This window comes from Bolinopsis microptera, chromosome 2, assembly GCF_026151205.1.
Source record: "Bolinopsis microptera isolate Bmic1 chromosome 2, MBARI_Bmic_1.0, whole genome shotgun sequence".
Lineage (NCBI taxonomy): Eukaryota > Metazoa > Ctenophora > Tentaculata > Lobata > Bolinopsidae > Bolinopsis > Bolinopsis microptera.
Window position 1 is genome coordinate 5,681,407 of NC_087073.1, and position 19,120 is coordinate 5,700,526.

The following is a 19,120-nucleotide window of genomic DNA, read 5'->3' on the forward strand; positions in this document are numbered from 1 at the left end:
TAGTAGTAACAGATGATTTCTTATATTTAAGGTTTGGGATTTCTTCATGCAGAGGTCTAGGATTACCTGAAATTTAATGACTTTTCGACTATTTAAAATAAACCGGTTAACTCAACCCAACCGGTTGCGGTGGTAAGTATACAAGTGTATTATATCGTGTAATAAGGCTAAAGGTTTTTCTGGGGATCGGATTGTTTGAGTTACCGGACAAAATCAAATTTAACGGGAAAAGTCAACAAGGATCCCTGGAAGCATGTATCTCAAAGAGTTATCTCATTGCTAAATTCAGTTGACGTCAACAACAAATTGGCGAGGTTGTATTATATAGTTGAGCAGCCAAGTGATCTCTTAGTCTAATATCCCACATGACTTTTGTCTCGACACAAGTTCTGCTACGCTCATGGCTGGGAGCTGGTGCAATTAAACAGTACCACATCATATATATACATATCACCGGAGACTCGCGGGCGGAACAAAATATTGCACGCGCACGCGCGTGCAATATTTCATATGTCCCCGAGGGCGCTAGCCCGAGGAGGACATATTTTCGTATAGCACGGAGGGCCCATCGGGCCCGAGTGCTATACGATTTTTCCGCCCGCGGGTCGAGGTGATGTGGATTATATCCACCAGCGGGCGTATTACAGTTAATATATAATTTTATAAATAAACAATGGAGCTTGTATAAAAGTCAACTCTAGAAAAGGTCGCCACTAATTGTTGTAACCATGGTAACACGTTACGTGTTCAATGTAAGCCAATCATAAAGGGCTGTGTCGTATATAGGGGCTGGAGATGCACTGTATTCCTGGGCCGTGGGAATAATGAATGTAATGTCAGTGACGATGAATATCAATAATATAGGGGGATTATAGTGCTGATGTGTATTATGTAGTGTGTTATAATAACGTTGATATAAATCAAAGTATCATGTCATCTGCTCACGAGCTGCATGAGCAGCCCTACCGGACACAAATAAATGTATATATATTCCAGTGTAATAAGGAATTTCACATGGAGACGATACAGAGACTGAAAATATTTTAGAGAACTCCGGGCTATATTGCTACTGGTCAAATTAAATGTCACTTGTTAGCGGGCTATATCATGAGCGGGCTGTAGAGATATCGGGCCCTTTGACAGCGGGCTGGTGAGAGCCCGCTATGCGAAAAAGCGCACGCTGGTGGATATAACTATGTAATCTTATTATGGAGCAAATCTCAGCAATTTTCAAATTCTTACGAAAAGCGCGAAAGCTAGATTAACAAACTCACACATCGTGTCTGGGTCTTGTCGATATCGGGCATTGTGAATATGATAAGCACAAAAATGACAAAAAACCTGCGATTGCACCGTGGCGAGAGTGACAGCGCGTTGCGCAATCTTCCAAAAGAATGTCCAATATTGACATGACAAGGAGATGGTCTAATTAGAACGATCCAATAAGTTGAACTAAGCTCTAGTTGGATCTTACTTTCTTTTAGTGGTCATCAGGCTCGAGAAATTTCCTCAATGGGTTTTAAGGGGTTATACTTATAGTAATAATTTTGCAAATCTTGATTATTCGACCGATACGAAGTGATGTTAGTCGGTTTCTTTTGCCATGATACCTCTAGCAAAGCAAATTATTGGCCAATTCCATTACCGCCTCATGCAGCAATATGGTAATACAATCGGTACATTGTACAGTTGGTAATGTAAACAAGCTGGAGTAGTTTCCTTGCTCCGTACATCTTTAGTGAGGAGCGACAAACAGTCCTCTACAAACAGTGGAAATGATTTGCACAATAAGCAAACATTTTGTGACCAACTAATAAGAGCGACCAGCTTGCCTGAAGCTGAAGGCCTTCAACTTCACTGATACTATTACTAACTACTAGTACTATAAGTACTGTAGTAGTAGTACAACTAAAACTGTTCCTCAGATTCGGCGGAGTGATATCTTCGAACTAAGAGGCTGCTGGCACTCATGGCCGGTACCAGGTACGTTATATTTATAAATATCAGGTAATATCAGATTGGTGTGCAGTATAACTCTAAGATAAAGCATTGATATATACTTGAATTCAAATACTGGAAATGAGCAGCTCTGCCGGCCAGAGCCCTGTGCGACGATCGAATGAGATTTGAATAATGCTGAATACAATTACCAGTACCTATTACCTATCAAGTTAAGCTTAATGTAGATAACCTGCGCTCCCAAAGTTATGCAATACCATTATTTGTCGTGGGGTTTCCCTAATGAATTAGCTTAATCAATTATATCAAAGATTGCTTGCGTTGTCGACCGGCGTGAGAACCTTTTAGGCTTTAATGCTTAATTCAAAATGAAATCATCAAAACTGCTCTCGCGTCTGGTTCCGCTGAATCATCAGAGCTTGAAAATTTGCAGCCTGCATTTAGACCACGCACCGGATTTGATTTGTTAATAATAATAAAACATCTCTTCAACGCATTCTCAAGAAACACGTTCCATTACTGTATGACGAAATTAATATAAAGTTAAAACAATCGATTTAGCTCGATAATTTGTATATAGTTTTCTGCGTTTTGATGAAATGATAATGGAAACAAATTCTTTATTATCTATATCATAGACATGAGAGTTTTTTAAGAAGCACTCTGACATAATATAAAATACTTAGTGCTATATGAGCAGCGGGAGAGGGAAATTGGTAAGTTTCGCAATTGCACGCAATGTGTCGCGGGGGTGGGGGTGGGTGTTGTTGGCGGGGTGGTGATCATTACTCCAATTGGCAATTGCTATAGAATTTTGTAAATTTATATATCATTTATCATAATTCAAATTTGAATATCACTTATCATTCATTGTTTATGTCATTTCTCATTTATTATTCATCTTCCATTTAAACTAATGTCTGATTAAAAGATCCAAGAGAATTCTTGTATCACCTTGATTCTTAATCTTATATTATTATCATATCACTATTGCATCTCCATAAATACATTTTGGCATTTTGTTTTTATATCTTGAACACGGACATGAGCCAAAGTCCATTGACCTGTGAACGTGATGCATTAACTATAATGGGAACTGAGTGATTAGATGACAGTGATGGATCGCCAATTAGCACATTTAATTGCCCAAAACAATAGGCCACTTTGTCAGAACACAGACACCCACACGCGCCCCTGATAGGCTATACCAGGAAATCTTTTCATGCTCCGATGATGGCTTTCACAGCAGATGTTGGGTGATTATTGGTATATCCTCCCATGATACAAAGTGTCAAAGAGTACAGTGGAAAAGTCTGACACGTGCCAAGATGATTATTTGAACAATGGAGCGCGTTCTAAGTGTTCTAATAGTAATTGTTTTGGAGGACAATTAGGGCAAATGGATGAAATGGACTTAGCGGGTCGGTTGTATATTTAAAGGAAGATTGTCGAGCTGTCAAAAACCAATAAGCTCTGAATTCAAGAAACATTCGAATCTTATAGATTGGGAAATTCTGAACCGACCAGCGAGGCTGGATCCGGCCGGATTAAAGATGATTCCGGTTCAGTTTTGGCCCTTTTAATACCTTTTTGAGGGGAAAAAAAGTATCAAAGGCCAAAAAGGGTATAAAATAGGCAAAAAGGGTATCAAATTGCCAAAAATGGTATCACAACGGAATTCAAATCAATCAACCTCCAGGGGCTTGATATTCTGAAATTAATAAAATTTCCAAAGAACCGTACGACTGAAACATGCTCGATAGCTGACTGAAATTTGAAGGGAACCAACGGATGTGAACTGACGTCTGACAAAGTGACAACACCATTTAAATCAAATACATGCCAGATTTAACGACGTAATCCTGTCTCGGCGTCATGATCATAAACGAATCATTATAACTATAAGTTTAATAGTTGTCGACAAAAGATGTCAAATTCTGACGAGTATATAATCATAATATAAAGAACTTATACTTCTGATTTTGTAAACAGAGAGATTGGATCGTTGAACAATTACCTTGTTGATGGTGACGTTCGTCGTTTAACTGTTAATCTCAAACATTCTTGATCTCCAGATACCTTTGAATTTATTTATCTTCAAATTTCTGTGAGTACTTTTTTGGTGCGTTTATAAAAATGAAAATTTCTATATTTCAGGCACCTAGGAGATGGTTCCCCCGAACACATTTCTGATTATCTGCAATAATAGTAAAACATGAACGTGTTTCTTCCGATCAATCGAAAGGTAAGAAATTAGTCAAAAATTATATACATTTTAGTCATTTAAATTTATTGAATTCGATCCTGCTTTATTTTTTAAGCTAACCTGTTGCTATTTAAAAACATTTCATCTTCCATTTAATTTTACTTGACTTATTACGTCTACGATAATTCTGCCTGATAACTATGTAGTTCAAAAAAGATCTTAAGCTCAGAAAGATCTCGGAAGCTTCGGACTTCATAACCACAATTTAACGTCTAATTGTTATGTCAAACCCCATAATATGTGATGATCGTGTAACCAAAGGAAACACCCTGATTGTGAAAACAGCCGAGTTCACGTATGCATCACCATTGCATTCATATCTTTATATCGGTATTCAACCTCTTTGCATTCATATAATCTCTTGATCCTTAATTCCAGATTTTCCCTCCTGAATGTGAGGACGAGGTCTTTATCAATTCTTATAATATTGTATAACACTGTTTTTTTAACCAGTAACTGTAAAGTAGTTCAAAGTAGACATTGTGCCTTAACCGTGCGTCAAGTAACTTTCAAATGTGTGTCAACCAACGTACTATCAAGTCGTCGTTCAAAATAAAAGAAAAATTATTCCACAATAATGCTGTTCGATTACTGGACAGTTATAGAACTTATAAAAGATCTCAAGCTGCAAATGCAATCTAATAGATTCGAACTTTGATCTAAAAATCTTAATAACGTTTTAAATTGTTTATCTATTATAGACTTCTCCAGAATTCCATTTGTGCCTTAACTCTTGATTGATATTCTCAGAATCGAGAAAGTTCCCAACCGATCAATACCTAGTGCACAGTTGTTTGCTTCGTGTACTGAATTATACCAGTATTATATTAATATAGAGTATGCGCCTAAAGGAAGATGCCACACCCATATCACATAATGTAATTGTAAGGTCACGAAGAGACACTCCCTGTGTCTCGCAACAGTGGAGTATTGCCAGAGGGGGTATCATGTAGTTACGGTTGGAAGGTGTCGGGGGGACACAAGTGATGGTGAGGAGAATAGTATCTACCACACCGAGCTGGTAACAACACCACTAAACAATAATACTACTCTTGTCAGTCTTGCCTGTAATCCTAATACTATTTACGAGACCTATCTCAATGTTTGTAAACAATACCACTAGGCCGTCTAAAAACCATTGTCCCACCAGGCACCTATAAGAGGCCGGGGCGCTGGAACCCGCCCCCTCAGTTCCTGCTGCTTGTTGTCCGGTCCGGACCTACTTAACACCCTCCTCCTCCTCTTATCACACCACCCTGCTGCCTGACCTGCTGATCAGACCCCTATATCACGGCTTAGTGGTTGCACCCTATCCTGCTCTCACTTAGCTCCCTCCATGGGCTGCTTCCAGAGTGACGTCACGTGTCTGAGCCGCGCATCACGTGACGTCACCACGTGATCGGAGAGAGCTGTGCAGCGCGACAGAGCACATACAGAGCTAATGTGCGTCCCCAGACCTCCGCCGATATACTTCTCAACCGTGCTCCTTTACTTGTGTGTTTACGATCCGTACGAATATATTTTAACAAGATGCAGCATCAGCCTCGCCAATCTGGGGAGGTCAATATCATGGAAATCATCAAGAGCTTCAACTGGAACATCACTCCTGATAGGGTTGACTACACCACATTGGCTGACGACGGAACAAAAAGAATCAAAAGGCCCATGAACGCTTTCATGGTCTGGGCTCAGGTTTGTTTTTTTCTTTCTCCATCTCAGATTTTTGTTGTTGAATAGATTCGTTTCCATATGGAAAATGGAATAGTTATTGATATTCACTCTACAATTTCACAAATCTTTGCAACTGGAAGTTCAGACGAAATTTCCGGTCGAAAATCCAATTATTTTAGGCTATTTTTGTACCTATACTATTAGTATTTATTCGATAATCTCTCACTTTTCTGAGGAGCTTACCGGGTAAGCATTGTGTCCAATTACAACATACAACAAATTCACTCTATTAATATAAATTTACCTTAGAGTAGCAATGTATTGCGACATGATCATTACACTCTTACCAATTATACGACTAGCTTTTTATGATTTATTCGATTGTCTCACAAGACAGAGAATGTGAAACGAAGAACTGAAAGTTTTAGTGATATTTATTAACACGATTACTTCTACACTCCGCAAATCTTAACCGTTCAAATATCCATGTTTAGACCATCTCTATTTGTTATCCAAATATTTCTTAAGGGTTTTACGAAACCAACTGTGAACTGCTGACTAACCATGCAAACTAGTATAAATAATACGACTTCAATTCTTGCAAATCTTCGAAAAACAAGATCATCAGTTCTATCTAAGCCAAGTTACTTAAAATGAGAAATTAAAACTTGAAGTATTATTTTCGTCGGTAACGTTTATAAATACTAGCAGGCCTGGGAAATTTGATTAAATCACCGAGATATGTCCACTTATCTGTATCCTAGAGGTCCGTTCATAATTTGTATTTAAATAACATTGATTTCTAAATGGTATTGCCGAAAAAGGAACTTTTTTTGCGCTCTATCTTCATTATCTATACCAGCCGTGGTCTAATTTATTTCCTTATTTATACTTGTCCAGAGGATGTCCACGGAGGTTTCATCGCTGGTGGTTAAAATTGTTAAATATTTGGAACTGGAGATGAGAGATTTTATGGTTGATTCGGATTAAACGTTCGCGAGAAACATATTATGCACACAAGAAGTTTCTTATCTTTGGAATGGTGAACTTGATCTGAAACACAGGAGATCTGACACTCCTTGCCGCGATATGATACATTAAATTTGGAGATTGGAGGCCTTCATATTCACTGAGTTTGACTTATGGACCATTAAAATGTCACTGCAAGGTAATAGAAGACATGCATTTGCAACTCCCAAAACAGCCCTGCCAATTTCCATCCATTTTGTCAATCTCTAACTAGATTTATTGTGATCAATGTTCTTGAAGGTTTTAAACGAGCGAGTTAATTTGAGAAACGAAACCTGCACTTGACACCTGTTCAAATTAGTTCTAAATCTTCAGGGTTAATTTTGTAAGTAAATTATAATTAGTGGTGCTCCAAAAATACTGATTAAATCAGTGCAGTGCTCCGTCTGGCTTTATGGACACACTATTAACTGATTAGACGTGTATCTTGAAGCAGCATTAAAATGACAGCACCAGCTCTCGGAAAAGCGGAGTTGACATTCAATCTAATGGAACGAATAAAAGTGCGGAACAGGGAATCACGTGGAGCGGTGGAACGTGGACGTTGCTTTGGCTAGGCTTTCAAATTTCATGGTAGCATCTTCGATCGTGAAGTTGCTCACATATATGAACAATAACGGTGGTCACATAATAAAATACTAATCTCATGTCCAAATTAATGGTACTGGGAGCTGAAACCTGAGGGTAGAACTAAAACCATCTGAAGGATGGAACTAAAACTCGTTTGATGCACAAATTGGAATGAAAGTTACAAAATGAAGAGATCTGCAGTTCAATTTCCCAGTCACGTGTCAAGCTTCAATAATGGGAAATAGGATAAAACATTTTACTCATGCGGGTGTGAGCAAATTGCTCACATATTATTCCAAACACAATGTCTCCGTTGAATCTGTTAAATAATATTTGATGTGTCAAAGAATCGTTATACGTACCGTAGAATGGGGGAACTTCGCCATGTTTTACAGCTATTTCATGTTATTTAGAAAATACGACAGGAGTACTTGAAAAAGTTTATAGCTCATATGAACAGGATTGGTAAAGCAAATGTTTTCGTATGAACCACATCAGCCAGGCATAAATAGTCAGCTAGATTGGTGCCACTGAAATCAGGGCGAAGTTACCCTGCAATATGGGGTAACTTCGCCATTCTGAAACTATACCATATTCGGTGCTAAGCACCATACCACTCGAAACTCAATTATATTTCCTTGATATACCTGCCAATTTTACTTATCTAGCTCTAGCCTGCGTGTTACAATGGGCAATTTGGTCGCCGGGGTAACATCGCCATGCTGCGGGTAACATCGCCGGGATGAAGTAGAAATGTAGTCGAACTTCGCCAATACACGTGCGTGACTTTGCCAGCCGCGCGCGAATTTCGCGCCAAACTTCGCCGAACAGATGGGATCAGAAGAGGGTAACTTCGCCACACACAAATTTGAAAACTTTATAATATCAGTTGTGTGCATCATGGCTAACTAAATTTGCCCTTAAATGAACAGGACATATGCTAATGATGTCACACAGAATTAATTAAGGATATAATTGTAAAATATGGGAAATATGCAAGCAGGAAATTTTAGCCACTTTAAAGCAATATTTCATGTTGCCTGAGTTTAATTGACATAGTAAACGTTTATTTTTGAATAGGAATACCTTCATAACCATTTGTTCAACACAATACTATACAAAAACTCGATCTCCTAACAATTCAAAACAGTAAAATGATTATTTGAAAAATAGTGGCGAAGTTCCCCGACACGGCGATTTTACCCCAATCTACGGTACTTTACAGTATTCTGGTTGCAAAATTTTTCTGCAAAATTGAATTTTGACGGCAATAGAATATGTCGATAAGCTCGTGCATTCTGTGACACAATCTGTGACCTAATCTGTGACACAATCTCTTCCTCTTGTTCCTTTCAGCGGTCATTAGCAGTTACTTTTCCTTTGTTTGCATACAAACGGGTATTCCTGGTATTACCACAGATCCTCACATCTCCTTGCCATGAAGCGAGTTATTTGTCCAACTTGCACCGTTAATTTGGCCCTGTATATATGTCAACTCACTGGTATTAGTGGTTCTGTACAACTCCTACGTTTTTAGTCTGCTTTCCGGTAATTCCCCAATTCTCATCCACGTGCGGCCCTCCGGCCCCCAATACTGGCCCAGTGTTAAACTCACCTAATTATCTATTGATTAATGCCGTCAATTGATTTTCAATCCGTCACGGGTGATTAATACCACAGTAAATACAATTATTGCATGATATAACTTCTAACGTGGTGACCAATAATTGACCGGTGATATTTCGCTTTATAATTATTCACCAGAAAATTTCCTGAAAGTTTATGTTCATTATTCACATAATGTGTTTCAAATCAGGGTGCAAATCAGTAATTATTCGGAGATTTGACGTTTTGGAGCAATGACCATACTTTCTTCTGTAATCCGAGATGAATATATTTCCTTGCTGGATATACAGTTACTCAGTTATTCAGTTACTCAGTTATATACCCTGCATGCAGTGAGGGGATCAGCTATAGATTCGAATTATCGTATGATTAACGCTGCATCTAAATAACAATAATTAAACCGGGAGAAACTCCACTGTAGGGCACTCCAGCCAATCAGACACCACCAAACCCCCACGTGATACACTCAAGTAACCAGGTAGCCCCGTATTAAACTCCATCCATTTGCCACGGTACCGCAAAACAAGCAAGAGATGGTCGTCTGTCTGTCGTTGGGACATCATTAGCACTTACTCACGTGCGCGGTTACCTGGCAACCAATGAGAGTGCTCCAGGCAACCCACGTGACCCAGTTTGTCGTGCTGGAGGGATAAAATTTTACTTACCGGGCACCCTGTATTAGGAGTTTAATTGCGTCCCAGCGTTCAGGAGTCTGATTAAAGAGCAAGCCGATTCCGGGACGTTTAGCACCTCAAAACTTCGCACCGTCTTTTTGCTAAATCCGCGATATATCGTGGTGCGATGTTAATTCATCAGCCCCTTCACAGGCTCCTTACAGGCTCCACTACAGGCTCCAATATAGGCTCCACTACAGGCTCCTTACAGGCTCCACTACAGGCTCCACTATTCCAATCATCGGCATAAAAGCCTACTTGATAGAATAGACCAGAATATCACTACCAGTATTCTAACCAGTGTACCAGTATTTTGACCAGTGTACCAGTATTTTGACCCGGTAATGTATCATGAATCAACATCGTCGGCAGATATAAAACGGTAAAAAAGGATAAACAGTTTATTCCACTCAGTTTATCTCGCTCTACCCTAACGAGCTTTTGTTAGAGCAGTGAAAAACACTTAGTCTTACAGATACTGCTAATTTCTTTTTAACACCATCTTTGTCTTTGAGCTAAACATCTGATCCCAAAATTGGTATAAAGGGCAACGAGTGGGGAAAACAGTTAAGTGGGATGCTTTTATATTAACCCGACATTTTGGCTATTCTTAATCGAACGGGGAAACAGTATAAGGGCCGAAAACACCAAACCATTTTAATATTAATGGTCGGAAAACATAAGGCCGATGGCGATATAACTTATAACTATAATATTATAATGTATTTGAAACAATTCTAATGAAAATCACGGCTGATTATCGACATGTAAACACCCAGTCTTAATAAAAGAATTCGTGCGTCATCACTTCCTAAAGAGGCAGCATATTAAAGCTTTTCTCAGTCATTGAGACAGTAATATAATTACAAATCTAGGATATTGTTTATACTCCTGTAAATTTTATTCTTTGTTAGTGTCTTTATAAGCGGGGAGAGATTTGTCTTCATATGGCGGTAACGATCAAATACTCGTCACAAATAATGCTTCTACTTCTAACGATGGTGCTCCTATAATAAAGGTGCACGAAGACGCAACCAAATTTGGGATTGCAGAGATCGGAGCCCTGAGACTATTTGATTGAAATCATAAAACTCCATTCAAAATTCTCCCAAATTTGGACTTAAAACTATAATTCTCACGTGAGTTTAAACTTAAAGAGCAAAGTGACGTAAAAGCATATCTGTCTAATCACATGAACAGCTAACATTTGAACACTTCCAGGCGGCCAGAAGGAAGTTAGCAGAACGACATCCTTACCTCCACAACGCAGAACTCAGCAAGACACTGGGCAAAGTGTGGAAGCAACTCAGCGAGCCAGACAAAAGACCCTTTGTGGACGAGGCAGAGAGGTTGAGGCAACAACATCGCCGCGAACATCCCGAGTACAAGTGAGAATTTAACTAAAATTAAACTGGGCGTGGGTTCGGTAACTAGTATAGTTATACCTCCCACGAAGTAGAAATCTATGTTTACTTAAATTAAATCTTTAAGAAACTGTTGCAAGAAACTGTTTGTCCCTCTGTTATATACAGGACCCTGTTTATAATCTATTTAAAGATTTAAAAAAACATTAAATGGTTGGCAACGTAAAAGATACTGGTTTATAAATACCCCCGGTGCTGGTAGAAACAAAATAAGGACCTAAACTTTAAGATTCGGAATATTTCACATTATTTGCACTTCAGAAAATAGAAAAAGGTCATTCTATAAATTCATCATAGACCTTCCAGGTATCGCCCAAAAAGGAGGAAATCTTCGCCTCTCAAAGGGATCCAAATAGACGAAGCTATCAGTCTGAAGGAGGAAACAGACGTTCAAAGAAGCTGTCTCAACCAAGTTCAAATAGTCAATCAGGTAGGTTATCGCTATTATTCGCTTTTATGTTTTTTATAAAGCTTTAAAGAGGGCGTTGCAAAAATAATGCCAAGATTTTAAACGGCTATCATTTCTGAGACAAATCAAAAAACCACAATAATTTTGCAGATTACGTTATATTGCAGATACAACAACAAGTTTTAGAAAGTAATAATCTCATTTTGATTTGCAGGAGTCTATACCCAACTCAGTACTCCTTGCCTCATCTCCTCTCCAGTTCTCCTCCCCTCAAACCTCTTTCTACCCCTACACAGCCAGCTCAAACCTCCAGAGATCTCCTTACAATCCTGTTGACGACACAACCATAACCTCGAGATCTGATTACATCACTGGGAGACCCGACTACGTCACTTCCAGGGGTGATTACATCGCATCAAGACCAGACTACATCACCTCCAGAGGAGACTACATCAGTAACCAAGTCTTCACTTCCCTCACCTACTCCAGACCAACCACTGGAGATGTTGTATACACCGCCTCCTCACCTAATGCTCAGGTAATTAATTAAGTTATTAATTAAGTTATTAAATAAGTAACTAATTAAGTAATAAATTAAGTAATGAACTTTATCTACTACTGATTTGTGTCCTGAAAACTTTTCCATATTTGACAATGGAGGTTTAATTCTGAAAATTGGGGGCAATTAAGATGTTCAGTGTTCAATCCTTCAACCTTCACTTCAACAGAACTGTGGTAATGCCGATGAAACTATTCTCCGGGATATGGTAGCCAACTTTGCCGCCAGAGGCACTGACATGGCTCACTCCCTTGCTTCACAGAGTTTGGGATTAGGAAAACAAGATCCACCTCTGAACAGACCGGACCAGGTCTTGAGCCCTAGGTCATTAGATCACCTTAACCATCGACCGTCAGTCAGGTTAGAAAATACGCTTTTAACAAACTTTCTACTTCACCGTGGTATATGATCACTGATTGACGATATTTTAGTTTTAATACAGGTCACAATTGCATCACTTCGAGACAAAACTTGCAAAAATATATTAAGATTTTAGAAATTATGATTACTAACAAATACATTTTCAGGGCTGAACCGTATCCAACGAGGAATCCAGCTCACGGTGAACATAAAACTCACAACTCAAACATTCTTTCTCCAATAGCAAGATCTATTCGAATGGCCAACGAAGTCACCGGTATGTGAACACTGAACATTATATATAACTTCTAGCACTTGCATCCTGAAATAGCTCAAAAAGGAATAATAGATTCGGCCCTTTTACTGAGTTACTATTATTTCTTGCCCAACATTGCAGAATGCTCGCTCTTTTTGCAGTTTTAGTAACTAGTTGAATCGTCAAGTTTAACTAATTCTAGGAATATCTACCGCGGAGTACTACCCTAACTACGCTGGTTTGGCGACTGAAACGTTTGCGGAGGAACCCGGCACGGCGGGAACGAGTTTGTTAGGAGCAGCGAGTTCGGGGCTGTTCGGAAGTAGCAACCCACCCAACTCTAGCCTCCTTTCTGATCTCTTCGTCGATACCAAGGAATTTGATCGGTAAGATCTGCTGCTGCTAGGATTCAAGTTAAAGTCTGCTGACTTTTACGGAGGTTTTATTCATGGAAACAAAAGTCATTAACAGTGCTAATTTTGAATCTATTGTTAAATTTTCTCCGTTTCAGGTCACATCACTACAAAAATTGTCATTTCCAAAATCAACTTCAACAATCAAGCCAGTTTTCGTGGCATCCGTAAAGTGAACTATTTAGGTAGTAATGTATCCGCTATCCATATTCGTGTAGCAAACTGCAAAATTGCTTTCTTTTTAGAATTTTATTTTAAAAGAAGCCACAGCTAAAGTGCAGCTGTAGTAGCTAGTTCTGCAGCAGTATTCTATCCAATGAGGCACATTTAGAGCTCTTGGCTTCACCCATCAGTTCAGGTGTTCGGTAGAGGGCTACCGGAATATTCCTCACGATCTCTCAATTAAGTGTTTCATTAATAAACTATCAAACCATTTATCACGCTTACTCAAACACTGCTACACTGTTCAGTGTTCACTCTCATCCTAAAGTGTCAAATATGACTGAATTGTTTAAAATTGCGATCCAGAACCTCTCTTATGTTGGATTTAAAACGGAATTAGGGTTTCCCCGGCTGAAATTAGACATTGCCTAAATACTGTGTCTTTATTCCGATTATAAATTGAATCTCTGTCCAACTCGCAATTGCAACCGTTATTCACAAGCTCCTGCAAACACACTATCAATAAATCTACTGTTTTTAATGATCTCACTACTTTTAAATGTGACCCTTGGTTTACATCATTTCCTTCTAATCTCTACTAGAAACTGACTCCCATCTTGTGCAGGTATCTCCCAGAGGAACAACACGCAGCTGACTTTCAGCAGAAGGAGACAGTCCCTCTTACCCACCACTACTACCCTCTCGTTAACTACTCTCGCGAGTTTGCCTGGACTAGCCAACTTTCAGTCTGACTCGCTCCTCATTTGCTCAGTCTGATTGGCTCCTGATTTGCTCAGTCTGATTGGCTCCTCATTTGCTCAGTCTGATTGGCTCCTCATTTGCTCAGTCTGATTGGCTCCTGATTTGCTCAGTCTGATTGGCTTCTGATTTGCTCAGTCTGATTGGCTCCTGTAACTCCCTGATCAGCGACTAAAAGACTTTCTAGATCTGGAAAACGTTTGCGGAGGCTGAAGTGAGCTTGACTTTCTATCGAGAGGTAATGAAAAACAATCCTTGAACTTGGAGTCATATGAGACATTATGCGGCTTGGTTAAATTCCGAGTTTGTCTTTATGAACGAATTATATGTGAGAAAATCGACAAACTTGCATAACTTTGACTTTGGATCTTACCTTATCAAATAAATGTATTTATAGCTGTATTTATTTAGTGACTAACTTATAATGCTATTAATTCCGATTGAATATCGTGGTGATAACCTTGTTTTACGTTTCTATACCATCATGTAACCATGGTTACTATACCATCATGCTCATACATCTTACTTTTGGATTTATACAGTAAAGTTCAGCATGCGCTCAATGCTATTAAAAGTTAGCAGCTCAAGTGTAAGTAACATTAAATATTATCGCAAAAGTTTTGAGATTCGAGCACTATAGGGATGTTGTAGCTGCTGGACGTGGTAGGTGGACGTGAACAGTGCTATTAGCTACTACAGGTCCTAAACGGGGCGGGCTCAGGGCGTACAAAGGTGGACTGATAACGTTATAATTGTCCGCCTTCTTAGCACGTGACTCAGATGTCCAATCAGATTGCGGGATTGGTGATTCCCGGGTAACCAGGCTATCTTATCACAGGGTTAATGGCATTGATAGAACCCTAAAATGTCAAAAGTTTGAGGTAGTGAAGTAGTTAACTGACAACCTGACCGTCTGTGGAAAGTACGGAAGTATTCTTGGAACAAGATTACTCCAATTTCAGGAAATGGACTAGATGAATTCGACTATTTTTCTCGGTGAGTGTTCAGATGACCAAGTGAAAATGTAGTTGAAGTAACATTTTAGCACCATGGATCTCGCACCTCTAGGATATGATATGTCGCAAGGCCAATAGGTGGCGATATTTGTACAACGTTTCAGGCTAGGCTTTCATTTGGAACGACCCCTGGTGCAGGAATTCTCTTAGTCTTACTTTATCATTTAATCTTCCAACCTAAGTGGAGTAATGCCACCTATGATGGGTCAAACCACATTTAATTTCCATGACAATAATAATGGCGGAGAGTAATAATGTGCCGATAATCAGGGCAGTTTTGACAGGTTTGGGGTGCGTCCTGTTCTTTAGTAGCAGAAACTGTATGAAGTTTTGAGGATGAGCGAGCATTAGGAAGGTGAACAGTAAACCCCTATTATTTAATTATCCCAACTAGTACTCACCTGGCGCTCATCACCACGTGACCTTCTTTTCTGACACCTGATTGACTGAAATTCCGGCACGTGTCAATGTGGAGCGGTTTCATTGGTTGAGCTCTGCATGCAGTCTCTGTTGCCTTACCAAATCAGTAGAGACGGGTGAAGGTAGCCCATTCGCTGACCAGCAACCAATAGTTAACTCGGAGAGGAATATGCAGGAGCTCTGACGTTAGTGTAAGCAGTACTATTGAAAACTGCTGCCCTCTAATAATTACTAAGCGGCGAGAGAGAGAGAGAGAGAGAGAGCACAAGTGCAGCAGCGGGCTCTCTCTGCTCGGGAGCAGCACCAACAATTTAATGGCTAACCTTTTAATGGCAGGATTGGTTACCACCGAGCACATTAGTGATGGGCCAGACTCAGAGCATGCATTAGCTATTTAGCTGTCAAAGAGCACTACATGGTCAATTTATTACATTTGCCAGCTCCCAGTGAATAAATATTGGGGCCATGACCACCGCTGATGAGTTGATCAGGTTGAGGTGTCAGGAGATAGATAGTTTCATGATAAATGATTTGGTGTTTAGCTACGTTCTCGGTGGTTTATCAAAATTAAATGCACACCGTAGCTGCGGTAAGTGGCTTTTCAGGCATTTTCAGTGAAAAGATAATGGTTGTTTCTTATATACACGGATGCGATGATATTTAAAGAGTTTTAGTAAGAATGGCAAAAAAATTGCTGACGTAAACCCCGATTTATCGAAGAAACCCCGATTTATCGCGGAGTTTGGGGAGAGGTAAAAGGAGCGGTAAATCGTGGTCCGTGGTAAATCGGGGTTTGATTGTTTACATTGAAATGAAATGAAATGAAATAAAGCATTTTTATCCCGCTTATATCAACAACATTTTTATTTTTAATTCGGGGGAAGGAAATGGCCACGGTAAATCAGGGTTTGCGGTAAATTGGGGTTTTACTGTATGTGAACACTTCCTAAGTTATGTCGTACAATTATTATATGAATAGATGGAAATTCTAAATTCAATGTGTTACCTGGGGCACCTAGTAAAGTCCTGTAAAGTTGGAGCTATAATGATTGAGCTATAACAATACCGAGAATGAAATCGGTCTCTCGCTTTTTCCATTCATTTACAACTGTAATAGATAAAGGAGCACTATCCGGAGGCAGCTGTACTCGGCGGCTTTTACTAATTTGACTAAACAATCAAATTCGTGTTTTACTAGCCTGTCATGTGACCAAAACAGTTTTTTGCCCATAACTTTCCAAGGAAGCATTTTTACCCTACGTCATGGAGGGTGATTTGGAATCAGCGTCCAAAAATACATCGAACTAGAAGTAGATTATTTTTAAACCTTCAGGGCCTTTCTACAAGAATTTTTTAAAATTTGGGCGAGCGATTTAGTGGGAGCGGTACTCGGCAATTGCAATAACGATTCGATAAACCTCAGCTAATTGGACAGTTACGACCGCCTTTATCCCGAAGTACTGGGTATCGGCTCGAAAGCAACCCAAAGAGATTTTTATGCAGAGTGTGAATGTGATCGATGTATGATGTAATGAACCAAAACTTATTACAATTTGTAAGCCGTGAAACCGATTTAATTCTCGGTATAATTTTGCATTTGAGAACGGTCACTAAAATTAAGGTACAGGAATTATATCTCCGCCAAAATCACGTCCAATTTGATACGTATGAAATATGTTTATAACTTTTTTGATTATGCACTAAGTTTGCGTTCTGCAACCAAAATTAAACGGTGAATCGTTTAAGATCACTTAATTCGAGGCACCTTGAGAAAAGCTACTCACGCTATTGTGATTTTTATGGAGAAATACGTCGGTAGCGTTTTTGAGCTTGTTATACTATTTCAAAAGTATTCCAAGTGATTTGTATAAGTGCATATATTAATTCTGAATACATTGCATTCAAAGGCCCGGTAGCGCATCTCGCCGACTCGCCGATCTAACGATTGCGAGAAGCATTATATTTATTGGATGCGCGACGCGGCCGCAGTAACGCATTGCGCTACAACACGAGAGCGAGACGAAGATCTTGGTGAAAACCGGAGGTCGCGTCGAATGTCCATATTTATTTTACTTACGGAGATAGACCCTCACCGTTATAGTATTGTTTCAATGTTTCCTGGGCGCGCATCAGTCCCTGTGAGCGGCGCTCTTTTCATGAAGCTTCCGAAGTGAATTCACGAAGTCAATCCTTCCACCTTCGCATCTCGCCGATCTGCATACGTGGTTGCGAGAAGATGCGCGGCGCGGCCCAGTAGCGCATAGTGCTACAACTTCCGAAGCTATACGTAATAAAAAGCAATCAGCTCAGCATGCAATGCCAATAAACTAGCAAGTTAGGTATATAATTATAAGCGAAAAATGCATGATGCATGCACTCCGGCCAGAAGCAGCAACCGCGCCGGCGAGAAGGCCGGCCGGCCTTTTGTGGCCGGAGCCCGGAGCACGGAGGCCGACGCACGCTTCGCGTGCGAAAAAGGAAATTTCAATTGCAAATTGTAAGTAGGGGGTGCACGATAAAAATAAACTTGCTCGGATTTTAAAAATTTTTGTACCACTGTTTTCTAGAGACTGTGAGAATTTTCACAATACCAAATTTGTCATACCTTTTTGGAAAGATCAGTGAGTTTCGCCTAGGTGCCATATTTGATGGTGCGCGGCTTTTGGAGCAAAAGTAGCTGTAAAAGTCGCGTAATTTGACCAAATTCGTCCAAATTTGACCATTTTTGTCGTATTATTCGGATTTATCTTCAGTTCCTTAAATGAGATCATTCTGGAAATTGGCGACAACCTTCCAATAGGGTTTTCACAACTGTCCGAAAAATTTGGTGGATATCGGAGTTGATATAGTGATCAAAATGGGGCAAAATACGCTGCTTTTAGCTGTAACATAATGTCTGATGGTTGGATATGCTTTAAATTTTTCGGACACTTTCCTTGTAAGTCTATGAGTAAGCTTACCAATTTTTGTTGCAATTGGAGGTCGGGAAGGATACTCAATATCTATTTGTTTGAAGAAAATTGTGCTGGCCGAAATATTAACATAGAACGGGAGGAAAAAATGGCTGATATAACCAAGTTTGCTCTATTTTGTGCAAATTTTCTCTGTTTTTTCCCCAAATAACTCGAAAAGTAAGCATTTTAGGGTGCATGTTGCTTCATAAGTTGTATATAAACATGGCCATTTTGCACAATTTGCACTTATTCAAAAATCTCTAGGGCCTTCATAGCCCAATATACCAGATACCCATATTTTTGCATGATTTCTGGAACCGAAAATCAGTTTTTCACCAATAACTGAAAAAGCAAGCACTTTAAGGCATATGTTTCTTCGTAAGTCATATATAAATATGCCAATTGCAGTTCTTTTGCACTCTATCCAAAGACTCTATCACAATCCTATCAAAAGTTAGTAAAATGGGCTCAGCGCCACGCCCAAAATGGTTTTTGGCGAATTTCTCGAAAAGTAAGGATTTTAGGCCATGTTTTGATCAATAACTCTTATATAAACATGCATATGCGGCTTCGTTTAAGCTTATTTTGAAGTC

At 39.4% G+C, this 19,120-nt stretch overlaps 1 protein-coding gene across 1 annotated transcript; it reads left to right on the top strand.

Moving 5' to 3' along the window:
* Window positions 1–5,755: 5,755 nt before the first annotated feature.
* On the top strand, window positions 5,756–14,208 carry LOC134826723 (transcription factor Sox-7-like). Its single transcript, XM_063839213.1, has 8 exons — window positions 5,756–5,917; window positions 11,017–11,183; window positions 11,526–11,649; window positions 11,843–12,166; window positions 12,357–12,547; window positions 12,715–12,824; window positions 13,006–13,189; window positions 14,004–14,208. The coding sequence occupies exons 1-8, from the start codon at window positions 5,756–5,758 to the stop codon at window positions 14,128–14,130; spliced, it is 1,389 nt and encodes a 462-aa protein (XP_063695283.1). The 3' UTR covers window positions 14,131–14,208.
* The last annotated feature ends 4,912 nt before the right edge of the window (window positions 14,209–19,120 follow it).

Bases quoted from the DNA above. Each gene is read 5' to 3' on its own strand.
- LOC134826723 (XM_063839213.1), top strand. From the start codon at position 5,756: ATGCAGCATCAGCCTCGCCAATCTGGGGAGGTCAATATCATGGAAATC. The intron at 5,918-11,016 runs GTTTGTTTTTTT...GAACACTTCCAG, and splicing joins CTTTCATGGTCTGGGCTCAG to GCGGCCAGAAGGAAGTTAGC. The intron at 11,184-11,525 runs GTGAGAATTTAA...TAGACCTTCCAG, and splicing joins CGCGAACATCCCGAGTACAA to GTATCGCCCAAAAAGGAGGA.